Source organism: Plectropomus leopardus, chromosome 16, assembly GCF_008729295.1.
Source record: "Plectropomus leopardus isolate mb chromosome 16, YSFRI_Pleo_2.0, whole genome shotgun sequence".
In the NCBI taxonomy this organism is placed as follows: Eukaryota; Metazoa; Chordata; class Actinopteri; order Perciformes; family Serranidae; genus Plectropomus; species Plectropomus leopardus.
Genome location: NC_056478.1, coordinates 24,967,223 through 24,981,239, shown reverse-complemented (window position 1 = coordinate 24,981,239; position 14,017 = coordinate 24,967,223). Strand labels below are relative to the sequence as shown.

General features: G+C 39.2%; 1 protein-coding gene across 3 annotated transcripts in view; it reads left to right on the top strand.

Moving 5' to 3' along the window:
• The window catches only part of col12a1b (collagen, type XII, alpha 1b), a 145,334-nt gene that overhangs the window by 74,623 nt on the left and 56,694 nt on the right, over positions 1-14,017 (top strand). For all 3 annotated transcript variants that reach the window (XM_042503436.1, XM_042503434.1, XM_042503437.1), the window contains 9 exons: positions 335-464; positions 1,230-1,369; positions 3,156-3,285; positions 4,716-4,855; positions 5,058-5,187; positions 7,691-7,830; positions 8,943-9,072; positions 9,450-9,589; positions 10,469-10,598. In XM_042503436.1, the coding sequence (XP_042359370.1) occupies positions 335-464; positions 1,230-1,369; positions 3,156-3,285; positions 4,716-4,855; positions 5,058-5,187; positions 7,691-7,830; positions 8,943-9,072; positions 9,450-9,589; positions 10,469-10,598 (1,210 nt within the window). The remainder of the gene's footprint in view (positions 1-334; positions 465-1,229; positions 1,370-3,155; positions 3,286-4,715; positions 4,856-5,057; positions 5,188-7,690; positions 7,831-8,942; positions 9,073-9,449; positions 9,590-10,468; positions 10,599-14,017) is intronic.

Here is a 14,017-nt window from a genome sequence, read left to right as displayed (position 1 = left end):
AATGGTAAACTGTTATTAGGGGAAAATCTTATGATGCTCTAAATAATATTTGAAGACATTGTTCTGCACAAAATAACTAAATTCTTCTAATTTTAGAGCAAATAAACAGCTGCATGATAATAATAGTTAGGTGTTTTTGAATATTTTCACATATCAATTCAATTTCAAATTCAATATCTTCAGCAACAAAATACTACTTTCAGCCTTTGTTCATAGCAGTTGAACAGTATTTTTAGTACAAGTGCAGTGAGCTGATCAAGTTTTGTAAGAATTCAGCCTCATAGTAAAGGACTGTCCTGCCGGGTGTTGAGTTCACCGAGAGTGTTTTTTGCAGGAGCAAGTGTCAGAGAGCACCACCAAAACTGTCCTGGAGAAGCTGCTTCCTGACACCCGCTACACTGTCACTGTGGTCCCCGTCTACGCAGAGGGAGACGGACCCAGCCTGACTGATGTCGGAAAGACAAGTGAGTATCTGTCGTCATGTGCTGTTGGCTCTATGGTATTTAAGTTCAAGTGCTGCGATGAACCTTGTACAAACACCTGAGGCTCCAACAAATCGTTTAACAGATCATTTCCTCTCTGAGTCTTAACTGAGCAACAGCTGCTTTGGGACAGCTGATGGCTACTGAAAGGTCAGAGTCAAAGGACAGTAAAAAAGACAGGAAGACAGAAAAAGAAGGAAAGAGCAAGAAAAGCAAAGAGACATACAGAATAAAACTATCTCAGAGCTAAAAATGAAAAGTTTGTACTTTTAACATAATGCTTTTTAACGTCAAGGTTTAGGTGTTTTTTTTTTTTTTAGTATTTCAACAACTTGAAACGTGTTTTACACACATTTTCTGCTGTAAATAACTAGTATATTTTTGAGGTGACAGGACTGTTGGTTTTAGATAAATCCTCGCCTGTGCAACCAGCATCTCCGCCCTTAGACTATGTCTGTAGATAAAGTTCTACTATTGATAAATGACTGCAGCAGGTAGCAAATTATATGACAGAACCAAAAAAAAAGATTCCCAACTGTAGCGCAAATATAGAATAGCACCAGTCTCAGTATAGTTGAGTAAAACTGACACCTAAAGGAAAAATCAGCGAGAGAGCAACCATTTTCTTGCTGTCCAACATCTGGACGAACTGCCCCCTGGACACCAGCAACCTCTGACTAGACAGCAGCTGTGTGACGGTCCGATCCAAGCGTTGAATCTGTCTTCCTGTTTGGTGTCTCTGCTCAGAGCCATTGGGTTTTGTGAGGAACCTGCAGGTTACAGATCCCACCACCAGCACACTGAACGTCCGCTGGGAGCCCCCTGAGGGAAACGTACGCGAGTACATTGTGACGTGGGTGCCCGCTGCAGGTGGAGAGCAGGATATGGTAAGACTGGATATTGTTATGACTCACCCTGTTAATGTTATGTCATCAGGTTCAACGCGTTCCCTAATACATGTTGGTCTTTGCTGAAAACTATGAAACACTTGATGGCAGAATAGTGGGCAGAGTTTTATGTTACTGTCAGGATTTGCCAGTTCCAGATGTTGGACTTTTACCAGAAGCTGAGAACTTCATCCATGCTCCATTAGTATCTTGGTTTTTATGACTGCCTAGAATGTGAAATGAGATATGTTTTTTAATTCACACCACTTTGAGGCATTTTAGCTACCTGAAAATCAAAATTATTGTTCCGTGGCACATAAAGTATTGTACAGTATAAACCTTTATTTAAAATCCTCTCTTTGTCCCTCTTTAACAGACCATTTTTTATTTATTTTTCATTGTTTGAAATGCATCTGTTTTTTATTGTGGTTTCTTTTTCACCATAACTGCATGAATACATTTTTTTCATAATGCGTTGTTTTTAGATGCCTCTGTGTTGCATGCTTTTTTAGGACCATTTTTTTAATTTTGCTTTTTACCCCCCACGTTTATACAATGGCACCACCATATAAATCTTTTACACATTTCCTTGGGCAGCATCAGCAAAAACACTGCAAATAAGTAAAACACAAAGAAACTTATTCACCAATTTGACTTGTTTTTTTGTATATCACATACTGATGTTTATAAAATTTAATCCTTTACATAAAAAGTCCTTTAATTATTTATTAATCATTTAATTATTATTTCTATGTAAGATTGCTGTTGAGACTTCTAACCTTAAAGCCTCTTTAAGGTAAAAAAATATGGGAAACTTAGGTATTAAGCATTAACCCTGGCTTTTCATGTCCACTTTTCTGATGAGATGGGTTTTCTTCTACTTTTTCTTGTTTTTCTTCTTCTTGTCCTCCTTTTCCTTCTTCTTCCTCTTCTTGCTTTTTTTAAATTTTATTTCTTGTCCTCCTCCTTCTCCTTGTCCTCCTCCTCCCTCTTCTCCTTCTACAGCTCCCGCTTCAGCACCAGCTTCTTTAGTTTAATCTTAGTTTTGGCCTCAGAGTCCAGTTTTCTCAACACAAGTGGAGAAAAGCCAGTGGCGTGAGATGATTACACTTGTTTCCAAGGCAGTTTCACGCAAGAATTTTCTTTTCCTTAAAAAAAGATGAAAACTGCTGAACAGTGGTGCCTTAAAAATCTACATTTAGTTATTACTAATGAAAAACATTTTAGAGTAATGCGGGATGGTTTAACCCATTTGTGAAGCAGTCACAATATCTCGAGGGGGTCCAATTTTATGACCCTCAAGATTATGTCACTCAGTTCAAGGAATGTCGTGAAATGAGATGATTTGATTTGGAAACAACTGAAGTTATCTCAGTTCATTGGCAGATTTTGGGACTTACTATTAGATTAAATAGACAAAGATCAAATTTGCATTTGTAGTAGAAGCCTGAAGGATTTCATGCAGAGGCAGGCATGCACCCCCTCTTGCTGCCAGTTTGGTGCTTTGCTCGAAGGCCCAGACTGACCCAGGACAGTTTTTGAAGTGGAAGCTTTCTGCTTAAATCCATCTTTATCTCGGAGCTTCTACTGTTCCTGTTGCTGAGCTGCACGAAGACAGTTACTGACTGAAGCTGCATCCAAGAAAACTGGGCTCACAACACATTAAACTGTGACATTGTTCAGTCTGAGAGGCTTTCTGCATCTGCCAAACCCTTCTTTTTCTCTAAGAGTTCTCTGAATTCTAGAGTTCACCCAGTTCAGCGTTATTTCTTCTCTCCTCCACCAGGACCAGGTGTCTGGAACCGCCACCTCCACCGTCCTGAAGAACTTGGAGCCCAACACTGAGTACACCGTCTCCGTCACACCTATCTACCCCGAGATGGAGGGCAGGGCGCAGTCTGAAAATGGGAAGACAAGTGAGTTCAGATGAGTCTGCTGATTGATTTGTAGCTGCAGGAAGTGGCCTGGACCTTCAGCGAGGAATAATGTTAAGCCAGAACTCATTTCCCCCAATGTGTTTTTCTTGTGAATGTGGAAAAAGAATAGAATAGAGTAAAATACAAGTTCACTGCACACATGGGCTAAAAATTATTTTAAGCTCTCCATGACCCACTAAACACACAAGACGTGACTTACGGTTGACAAGGCACCATAAAATATTAGAGCACCAGTAAAACAAGAGGAAAAAGACATAGATACAGAGATAGCTTAATACAGAGTACATCTTACAGTTTAAGTGAAAGAATGCTGACTGCATTTGGAATAAAAGACTTCTTTAAAAGAAATACAACAGCTGAAAATACATTTTTCCCAAATGAAATATGTCAGGTATGTTTTCTTTAAATTAACAAATCAAGATTTTGGCATTTTAAGAAAATATCACAGATCTATCAAGTTATTAAACATGAGCAAAGTGTGAAACACTTACTGACACCTGATTTGAGAAACATAATACAGTACATGGCAATCTGAGACATTTCAACTGTAAATTAGAGTGAGACATTGACAAGGACTCTTTCAAAGATACTGTAAACCACAACATGTTTACCGTGTTCCAAAAATGACTGTCATTCTCTCAAAAAGATCCAGAACAATTAGTTGATTAGCTGCTGCTGATCATTGTGCTCAATTAGACTTTCAAACTATAAGCAGCATCACAAATGCTTAAAGCTGCATTACCAGAATGTAACTTTCACTGGAAACGACAGCATGAGTTAAACTGATAACAAACTAACAATTAATATCAGATTATGACTTGAGCACAGATTCAGGCCTGTTTTCTTTTGGTAAGTGGCCATGAAATACCTATGATAATACACAGCAATGAGTCCTGTTTTAAAAGATATATGAGCATATTGTTCAGGGTTGGAAATGAACTTCTTTTGCCCTTTGCCATTGATGCTGGCGAATTATACAATCTATCAGCTGCTCGATAGATTACTATTTTTTTTTGGCTGGCGAGTGAAGCAAATCTAACAGTCACTTGCATGTATACCAGCATTTGGCAGGTCACTGATGCTAATTTCCTACCCTGAATTGGCACATGACGTCTTGTGTTTTTGCCTACTCAACATTCAACCTTTATGGTGACACCAAAAACGTCCTATTCAGACAGACGCAGTGAAGCAGCCTGCATCTTTGGTCCATTTGAACCCTCCTCCTCAGCGAGAACAGATGCAATTTTGATGCTTTCTTTTTTTGTTGAACTGGGTATTTTATTGATCTATTTTACAGCCTCTCTGACGAGAGAGGAAGAACAAGCTGAGGTCAGACTTTGATGGACAATCATCAAAATGTTTGTAAATTAAATGATTAATTCTTATGTGTATTCGCACCTCCTCCTTAGATCCTTTGGGTGGAGTGAAGAACTTGCAGGTGATCGACCCAACTATTAACACTCTCACAGTCCGCTGGGAGCCAGCAGTGGGCAACGTCCGCACTTACAAGGTCTTCTACACAGCTCAACCCGGAGGAGAAGACCGAATGGTAAAAATGGTTTTCCTTAACTACTGATTGACGTACTCAAGTGTTTTTATAGCAAGCAAACTGATTTAAAGGTGAAGGCCTCAAAAGGTTTCGACAAAACCCAGAGCTCTTTTCACTTCGGCTCTGTAGACTCAGACATTCTCACGATTATCATATTAAGTTGTTATCATGCTGACGGAGGTTTTAACATTTCACTGAACAGGAGGAGGTTTCAGGAGGCACCACCACCACCATTCTGAGGAACTTGGATCCCAACACCGTCTACAATGTGGCTGTTGTTCCTGTGTACCCTGACGTAGAGGGCATACGGCAGGCTGAGAAGGGAAAGACAAGTGAGTGACTCATTAGGACTTTTACATTCAAAACATTCAGCTCTTGTTCACGTGGACGCACAATGAGTGCATCAGCGAACAGAGTGTGCATACCCTTCATGATTTGTGTTGGATTGTTTTTGTCAGATGGGACTTTAGCAGATAGGACCAAGACAAGTATGTATCTGTATCATTACTCTGATACATCCAAAATAACCTAATGTGAAAAACTTTTATTTTGTGAAAGGGACAGTTCACCTTCAAATCAAAACATATAGTTGTACCTGCACCTATACCTTTGGTGCTATTTAGCAGTCAAGGTTGTTTGGGTGTGAGTTGCAGAGTGTTTGCGATATTGGCCGTAGAGATTAATTCATACCACAAGAGATCAGAGAAAGGATACATTTATTTTTTTTTTTGGATGAACTGTCCCTTTAAGACAGTCATTTATTGCCCCTCATCACTTATTCCATAAAATATATTTTAAAAGGACCGGATGTGGGCCATGAGAAACTTTATGAAATATCATCTGTACCTCATTAATGTAATTTATTTCTTGTTGAAACACAATGTTGGGGAGTGATACAACCCAACAAAAGATCCATCTAAACTATAAACCAGTGGGGTGTCAGTTAGGTAAAGCAAAGCAGCGGGATGGCATCACTTCAAAATGTCTATATGGACTTACTGGCGGAATTTTATGTGATGAGATCACGCGGCACATGCTGATTCTGTTATTTAGTTGTTTCCTCACTCGTTGCTTCAGATGATACCTAAGAGAAAAAAAGAGAAAAATCTCTCCCCTTGTGTCATTAGTGGGAGAGACTATCATACACTCTCTTTGAGTCAAGACCTTAAAACTGTGTTTACCTTCATTAAACGGCCAAACATTTCACAAAGGATGCTGAACAGTTTGAACTGATTCAGTAAATCCCTCCCCGTTGGTGCTTTCAAGGATTATCCAACATCCAAAGAACTGATGTTTTATTGCGAGACTAAGCAGCCATAAAACTCCCATTATTCTTTTTTGCCATTGATGTTTGCATGATTTATTTGTTTACTGGATCTGTGTTTTTACTTGAACTTTATTTTTTATTGCGACTCAACAAAACTCACAGAGGAGATGAGATTCACAGGGAACAGAAGATTAATTAAAAACAAAACAACAGAGGTGCCATTAATCTTACGTACATAGTTGTGGCATGGCCCATCTCTCCATAAATATTTCTTTTCACCATGAAAGGAAAGTATATTTTGGGACATTTTCTACCTTTATGAGAGAGCTCAAAAGAAAGCTGACAAGAAGAATGTGGGCAGAGAGATGGGGGTGATGATCCAAATATCCGTGTCAATTTTGTAAGCAATGTGATGAACTGATTCAGCTGCATACCTGCAGCCTTACGGTATGCCACTTGGACTTCATTGAACTGGCTTTCTCCGTCCTGTCTGCTACATAATAAATGGCAAATGAACACAGCTGATGTAGCAGATACATGACAGTTTAAATAATCCCCTTACCCCTCAAATATGCTGTTAGATGTGATCCCTAAAGCTTAATAAACCATATATTTCATAAAAACATATAGTCATCTCTTCTGATGTTAGCAGCGGTGGTCTTAACATTAGGCGATGTGGGGCGGCTTACCCTTAAACCCGTACACCCTGACCTAAACCACTGTGACCTATTTGCTCCATTGCTCAATTTAGAGGTTTTGGCTCAAACCAGGAGAATGTCATCATGTTTTTGGCTTTTTAGAAATCTCAACTGATGTATTCCTAACAGCATAGCCGGTAGATATAAATCTTTTGAGCAGCTGACTCGTGGTTGTTGCAGCATTCTTGATTCCACCACCGAAAGGACCCTTTTTTTTCAGTGGTCTCTGCAGCATTACCACACTACAATAACATACCTTTGAGAAAATCTACTTCTTTATGCCAGAGTGCTGAAATGAACTGAAACCACTGGCTGCCTTGAGGACAGGAAGTCCATCCGAAAACATGCCAGTAATGTAAAGTAAACTCAGTTTGTATTTAATGGGCTAAAACATGTGAGAAAAGCAGCGGTATGGTGCTTTAAGACAGAGAATGAGAATACAGACCTTGTTTATATAGACATTTGTGGCTCACTAAAGATCAGAATGAGTGCCAGAAAGTTTCTTGACTCTGATACATCTGGACACTGCTGATGTGGTAAACCCACCCATCTGGTGCACCCTGCAGGATAAAACAAATGCAAGGGATTTTTTTGCAGCAGTTAACCTTGCTTTCCTTGGATAAAAAGGTTTAAGTTGAAATACCTTTTAATAGGGATGTTTTTGCCTTATAGAATACCAGAAAGTTAAGATGGTGTGAGGAAAGAAAAAGACAGCCCTCTATAATCGACAACCTTCCTCACTTTGGGACATCTGAACTGTCCGGATGAGGTGAACCCCACCTATTCGGTGCACCCTGCAGGATAAAGCAAACAGCGAGGATTATGTGCAGCAGTTGTTTCAGACTGTATTGTGTCCTGTCTCCTTTTCAGAGCCTCTTGGTGGAGTGAAGAATCTGCAGGTTACCGACCCCACCACCAACTCCCTGAGAGTTCGCTGGGAGCCAGCCGAGGGTGATGTCAGACAGTACCAAATCATCTACGTCCCCGCTGGCGGAGGATCCGAGAGCATGGTCAGTTTTCTACTGAGATGATACATATTTATTTTGTTTTTATTAATGGCTTCTTCTGTTATGAATGAATATTTGATAGAGGTTCTATACTTCTTAATAGCTGCTAGTAGATGTCTGTGGACTTCTTTAGGTTTAGCAACTGCTGCATGAGAAGCCAATGGATCCAACTAAACTGAATAAAACCGGCTGACTCAACAATGTCATTACAAGGTCCATTTAGTAGCTGTTCTACAGCTCCAGAGAAGCTACTAAACAGACCTTGTGGTGAAATGGTCATGTCAGCTAGTGTTTCCAAGGTTAAGGATTAAATTGCAATCTCAACTGGAGAGTTTTGACTTTCCCCAAATGGTCAAATACCTGATTTCAAGGTATTTGAAGCAGATAATACATTTTATAAATACAAAATGTAATACATTGATTCGTGGAATTATGGTTTGAAAAAAAACTATTTAAAAAAATGTCAGACTTCTATTTTGCAATTAATATTTGAATTGTTTATGATATGCTTTGAAGTCTGCTTAATAAACATATTTTTTTAAAAAAAGAAAAACTTCAGACTTATACCTTTATCAAGAACAGGTAGAAGAAGGTGCTCTTCAGTCAAAGTCACTAAAGTCAAAAATAGAAAAGAGAGTGATTTGTTGCTGTCTTCTTGCCCTTAAACCTCACCAGCCATGATCTACAGCCAAACATAGTTCAAGCCTACAGATGCTCATTTTAATCTCCAGTGGAGATTGCAACATTTTCAAAGATCCTTAACATGTAAGCTTGATTTTTTTGGAAATGTGTCAGAGATGCTGCACAAGGCATCTAATGAGATGGTGTAGCCATAAAAGCATGGATCCATGCGTTTAAATAAACATCATAAAGCTTCAATGCGGAGCTGGAACAGTATTATACACAACATATAAGCAGTGGTGTCAGACAGCGTGAATTTTCCAACATTATAGCTACATTAGGGTAAATAAAAGGGTTTAAAGTCCTTAATACACCGAGACACGGGAGCAGACATAAACAAATACCAACCATGAATTACTGATTTGTTCAACGTCATGTTTCCATAGCAGAGATTCCCCCACAGATGTTTTATTTTGTCATTTTGTCCTGCACAGACTCAAGTATCTGGAATGTCAACCAACACAGTGCTGAGAGATCTGCAGCCGGACACTGAGTACAAAGTGACGCTGGTGCCTATTTACTCTGATTTAGAGGGGAAACGCATGTCGGAGAATGGAAAGACAAGTGAGTTTCTGCAGCAGAGCAGCTGTAACCTCATTAAATCAATATATAAGACAGCTCTTCAACTGTCATATCCTTTAACTTGCTAAAAATATGAAATTATCAAAGTACAACTTCTTTGCCTCAGGCTTGTCTTTATGTTATAAATAAAGTGTTTTTGTTGTGATGTAGCTGGAAGTTTAGGTTTAAAAAAAGTATCTTGAAAGTCAGCAGATGCCACTTTCCTGTGATTGACACTTGAAAACAGACATGCTGGACCTTCCTCATCTGTTGCTCCGGCGAGATGAAAGAGAGTTATGTGTTAGCTCCTGGTCTCACCTGACTGCCGCCATAACTCAGACTATTGACAATCATTTAATGGCTCTCTGTGTTGTTTACAGAGGCTCTAGGCGGTGTGAAGAATCTGCAGGTCACTGATCCCACCACCAGCTCCCTCAAGGTGCGCTGGGAGCCGGCGGAGGGCAACGTCCGCCAGTATCGCATCTTCTATGTTCCTGCAGCCGGAGGCGCCGAGGACATGGTGAGACGTGCTTCCTCACAGGCTTTTTACATTTTGATGAAATCAAGGTTAAATACAAGTGTTATGTGTTTGTGTCTGTAACTCTATGTGCAAGTTATCACTATCACACAGGTGTCTAATGGTTGACATGCACATATGCAATAATTCCACTGCATGCTATCACCAAGCTGAGTTTTCTTTAAAATCCCAGAGACAACAGCTCAAATTCTACTCCAGCTAGAGACTTCATTTTGACATTGAATGAACAATAATACCCTTACTTGTTTTTGTTTATGAACGATAACTTTATCGCAATGTGAGAATATAGTCTTTATATTTACATGCAATAAACCTGTGATTTTGGCAGTTATGTTATCGGCTGAGCCACAGCTTAAAGGAATACTTCACCCTGCAAATGATCATTTGTATATCAATTCCTCACTCTGTGTTACATTGTATTTGTGAAGAAAGCTGCTTTTTCTTCGCATGATTCCAAAAAACTGAAAAAAATCTTGATGAATTGAAGTAAATAGGGGCTGAGATTAACAACAGCAAAACTGTATCAGAACACCTATTTAAAAACTCACAACTTGAGTGGTATATACAGCTGTATGCTTAGCGCTTCCCAAACACATGCATTGTTAGAAAAAAATACATACATGAGTTACTGAAAATACGGACAAGTTCTTTGAGAGTTTGTGAAAGGATGTTTTTATATAGTCTTACTGTTGTTAAATGTGGGACCCTCTTACTCTGATTCTTCAAGAATTTTCTCTATTTACGGATTCTTCGTTCAACATGGAGGCATGCAAGAACAAATGGTCATTACAGCATTCTTGTAACTGATTTCACTGTGGGATGTGAAACACTGTGTAATAATCCTGTCTTGTGTGCGAGCAGGAGCAGGTGTCAGGTGGCACCACCAACACCATACTGAGGAACCTGCTGTCAGACACTCCCTACACCGTGACTGTGGTTCCAGTTTACCCAGAGGGAGAAGGTCTGCGCCAGTCTGACAAGGGAAAGACACGTAAGACCTCGACTCTACTCACACTATCTGATCAGACAGAGTACATCTGACACTGGAACAACATTCACGCAGCAGCTGAAGATCTCTGTATAGATTCTGCTGACAGTTATGTGAGAGGAATTACTAAGAATTGAAGGCAATGTCAAAAAACGATCTGAAGGGCCCCTTTTTTAATTAAGAAATTTCAGCTGTTAAGACAACACGACAGACTTTCCACCTATCAGGAACATAAAGAAACGTTACACAAGCATCATAAAGCTCCTGGAGGTTACAGGGCACATTTAGATGGACATGTAGAAACTTGCTATAGTAGCAACATTAGGGCTAACACCTTCTTAAAGGAGTAACAAGTCTGCTCTGTAACACATAGGAGGCCTGATTATAAAAAAAAAAAAAACAGCCTTTTCCAACATCTGCTTATAGATATATATCTTATTGAAAATACGAAACTTCTAATCAGACTGATCCTAGGGGGAAATGTTTCAAATGCTGCTCTTTGGAGCACAGGAGTGTTCCCAAGTAAGTACTTCTACTTCCATTAAAGCGAGACATAAGTCCCACATGTCTTTGGCTTGTCCAAATATGTTTAAAAGTACATCTAATTCCTTGTTCTCTGTATCAGTCACATTCTCACAAGCTCCTGTCAGGCACTTTGTAAATCATTTTTTAGCTCCTCATTGTGAAATTCTGTGACAGCTGTTCTCAGCTGTTGACAGATAATTGGGTCTGCGGTCCATTTCTGCAGAAAAGTTATATTCACTCATCAGGACTTCTTTTTTTTCCGTGGCAGTAAAGCACAAGTCAGAAACTCCTTCAAATTAAATTTGACTCCCTAAGACTTTAGATTTGATTTGCATTATAAACATCCCTCCACATTTAATATCTGTTGTTTTAAATATTTAAATGTCCAGAATTTAATTTGATACCCACTTTTTCAAATGTAATATCCATGAAAGTATCTTTTTACAGTATATTTGGGCCAATGCAGTTTTGATTTCCAAAATTTAGGTGAAAAGGGGAGACGTTCAGGTAGAAACTATATTTAGTTTAGTGTTGACACCAAAGTCCGAGCATATTGGTTTTTAAAATGACAGCCATGAGAGTGGACATCTCCTCCTGCTGTGAAGTCAAAGTCAAAGGTCGCAGTTTTTGTGAGCAGCTGTCAGTGGCCAGCTGTACAGGACTGAAGAGACACCGAGCAGTCATTCCTATCCTGAGATGAATGTTAAAAGTTTATGTCTGCACTAATGCAACCACGATAAATGCTCAGTACATTTGTTTCCCTGAACTGAACCTGAATCTGGTTCTCCTGAACTAAAGTCGCACATCATTTTCAGCTTGTTTTTTTAAAAATCTTTCTGCAAAGCTTGACAGCAGGAATATCTTTATAGACAAACAATATCTCCCAGGTGAGCCCTCAGTGGAAAAACTACTGTAATCTGCAGAATGAATTCAAACTCCTAAATCACAAAGCGCATTGAAACCTCAGGATGAGTGGATGGAACAAAAGAGAAGCTGAAGAGTTTTAAAATGATTGATAGCAGAAAGTAAAGCAGAGATAATGTGGAACTTTTAAACTACTGTTTGTAGCTGAAGACTTTGGATGGAGCAACATTCTCTGTTTTGGAGGACTGTTGAGTCGTCTGGGTGGTTTGACGTCCCGTTGTGTGTCTTGGTTTTGTTTCTGCCCAGACGGCATGCCATGCTCACTCAGCAAAAATGCATCCTGGGGTTTTTTAATTGGGAAGCTGCGAGCGAGGGAAGACTTTTGATTCCACAGAGCGCTCCAGCAGGCAAACACAAGCCTGAGTATTTCATTTCTTGTCAGGATAATTTCTAAAGGCTTAATTGACAAGTCATACAGATGTAACACAATGCTTTTTGTTTATAAGTCAGTTTTGATGACATTCGTGGACAGTTTATGTCCAATTTGTATTATTGGGGTTATGATTGCGCCATGATTCGGGCTCAGGTTTGCTCTCTCCTGTCACTATAAATGCTGTGATAAGTTTAAAAAAACACAACGGCGCAGTGTTTTTGATTATATTAAACCTTTAAACTCATGGATTGATTACTCATAACGACGTCCTGTCAAAGTCTGTTTCCCCTTAGAGTAGTAACTATTGCTCTCTGTGGTTTCGGTTAGAGCTCCGGTTTAAGTCAGTCGTTGCAGAGATAAGTGATGGGAGATAAATTCGAAGTCAGGTTGAAGTAAGGTGAAATATTTCATCAAAATAAAAAATAAAAAGTCCAACAACTATTTTCCAGTACACCACAGTTTATTCTCCAATGGGTTTTGGCTATCTTGCCTTTATCAAGGTGGTGTCTGTGGCTGTGTCTGGCTTCCTTGTATAGAATTCAAACATTTGGTGAATTGTGCAATATGTTTAAACTTTGATGGACCTGCATTGAAGATCATATTGATTGGCACCTTGCTGTATATATGTGTGTGTTCTCGCCGTAAAAAAAAAAAGTCAAAAATTTCATCTCACCACCAAAACACCAATGTAAACCCTAGTGGTTTTTTTGTGTGTTTTTTTTTTTTTTTAAAGTTAAGACCGTACTCCTTGTGCTTTATCCAGTTTTAATTTTTTTTTTTTTTGCAATTTATTTGATTGAAAGGTTGTTATTGCTTCAGTGAAACATTCATTTATGCAGAATGACAGCAGGAACACTTAAGTCGAACTTGGTAAATGTCACATGCATTGGCTGCAGCGAGGAGTGAACCAGTAATGTCTGTCTGTTGGCAGGTTAGGCGATCTCTCCATCAAAGCAGGGACATACTGGTACTCTCTGTGAGTCAGTCTATCAGTGGATATCAGCCTGTGTGTGACGTTAATGATCTTTTATTACCAGTAACTCAGTCCAGTTTTACTGTTTCCGTCCCTGGAGGAATTTGTCGCATTTTGTCTGGACGCAAACAATATTTCAGTCCAAAATGTGGAAGAAGAAAAAAATAGAGCTTACTGCTATAAAACAATTAATAACACAAATTAGATGAAGATTACATAATGTCTCTGAAGGATAGACGGTAATTTTGTCCTTGGATGATAGAAGTAAAACATTCTGACAGAGTCTGTATTTTAAAGGTATTAAATGACGGTTTCTTCAATGCGGTTATACAACATTAGGGAGAAGGTTTTGCTCTGGAGGTTTTGTCCTTATTAAGGAGGAGGCTCAGTTTAAATCTACCTACTGCATCTAGTTTTGTTTTATTGGGTAAAGCTCCAAATACCAGGGGGATATGCACATCTGGTTTGGTTTAAAAGGGAAGTTAAGGGCTTTTGCATAAACCCAAAACTGTGCTACTTCTCTCTACACGTTCTCCACATAGACACTATAAAATTACTTTCCTGAAGGAGACTTCTGCTGCATTCAGCATTTGAGTTAAACCTCAAGTTTGACTGTGATGCAGTGTG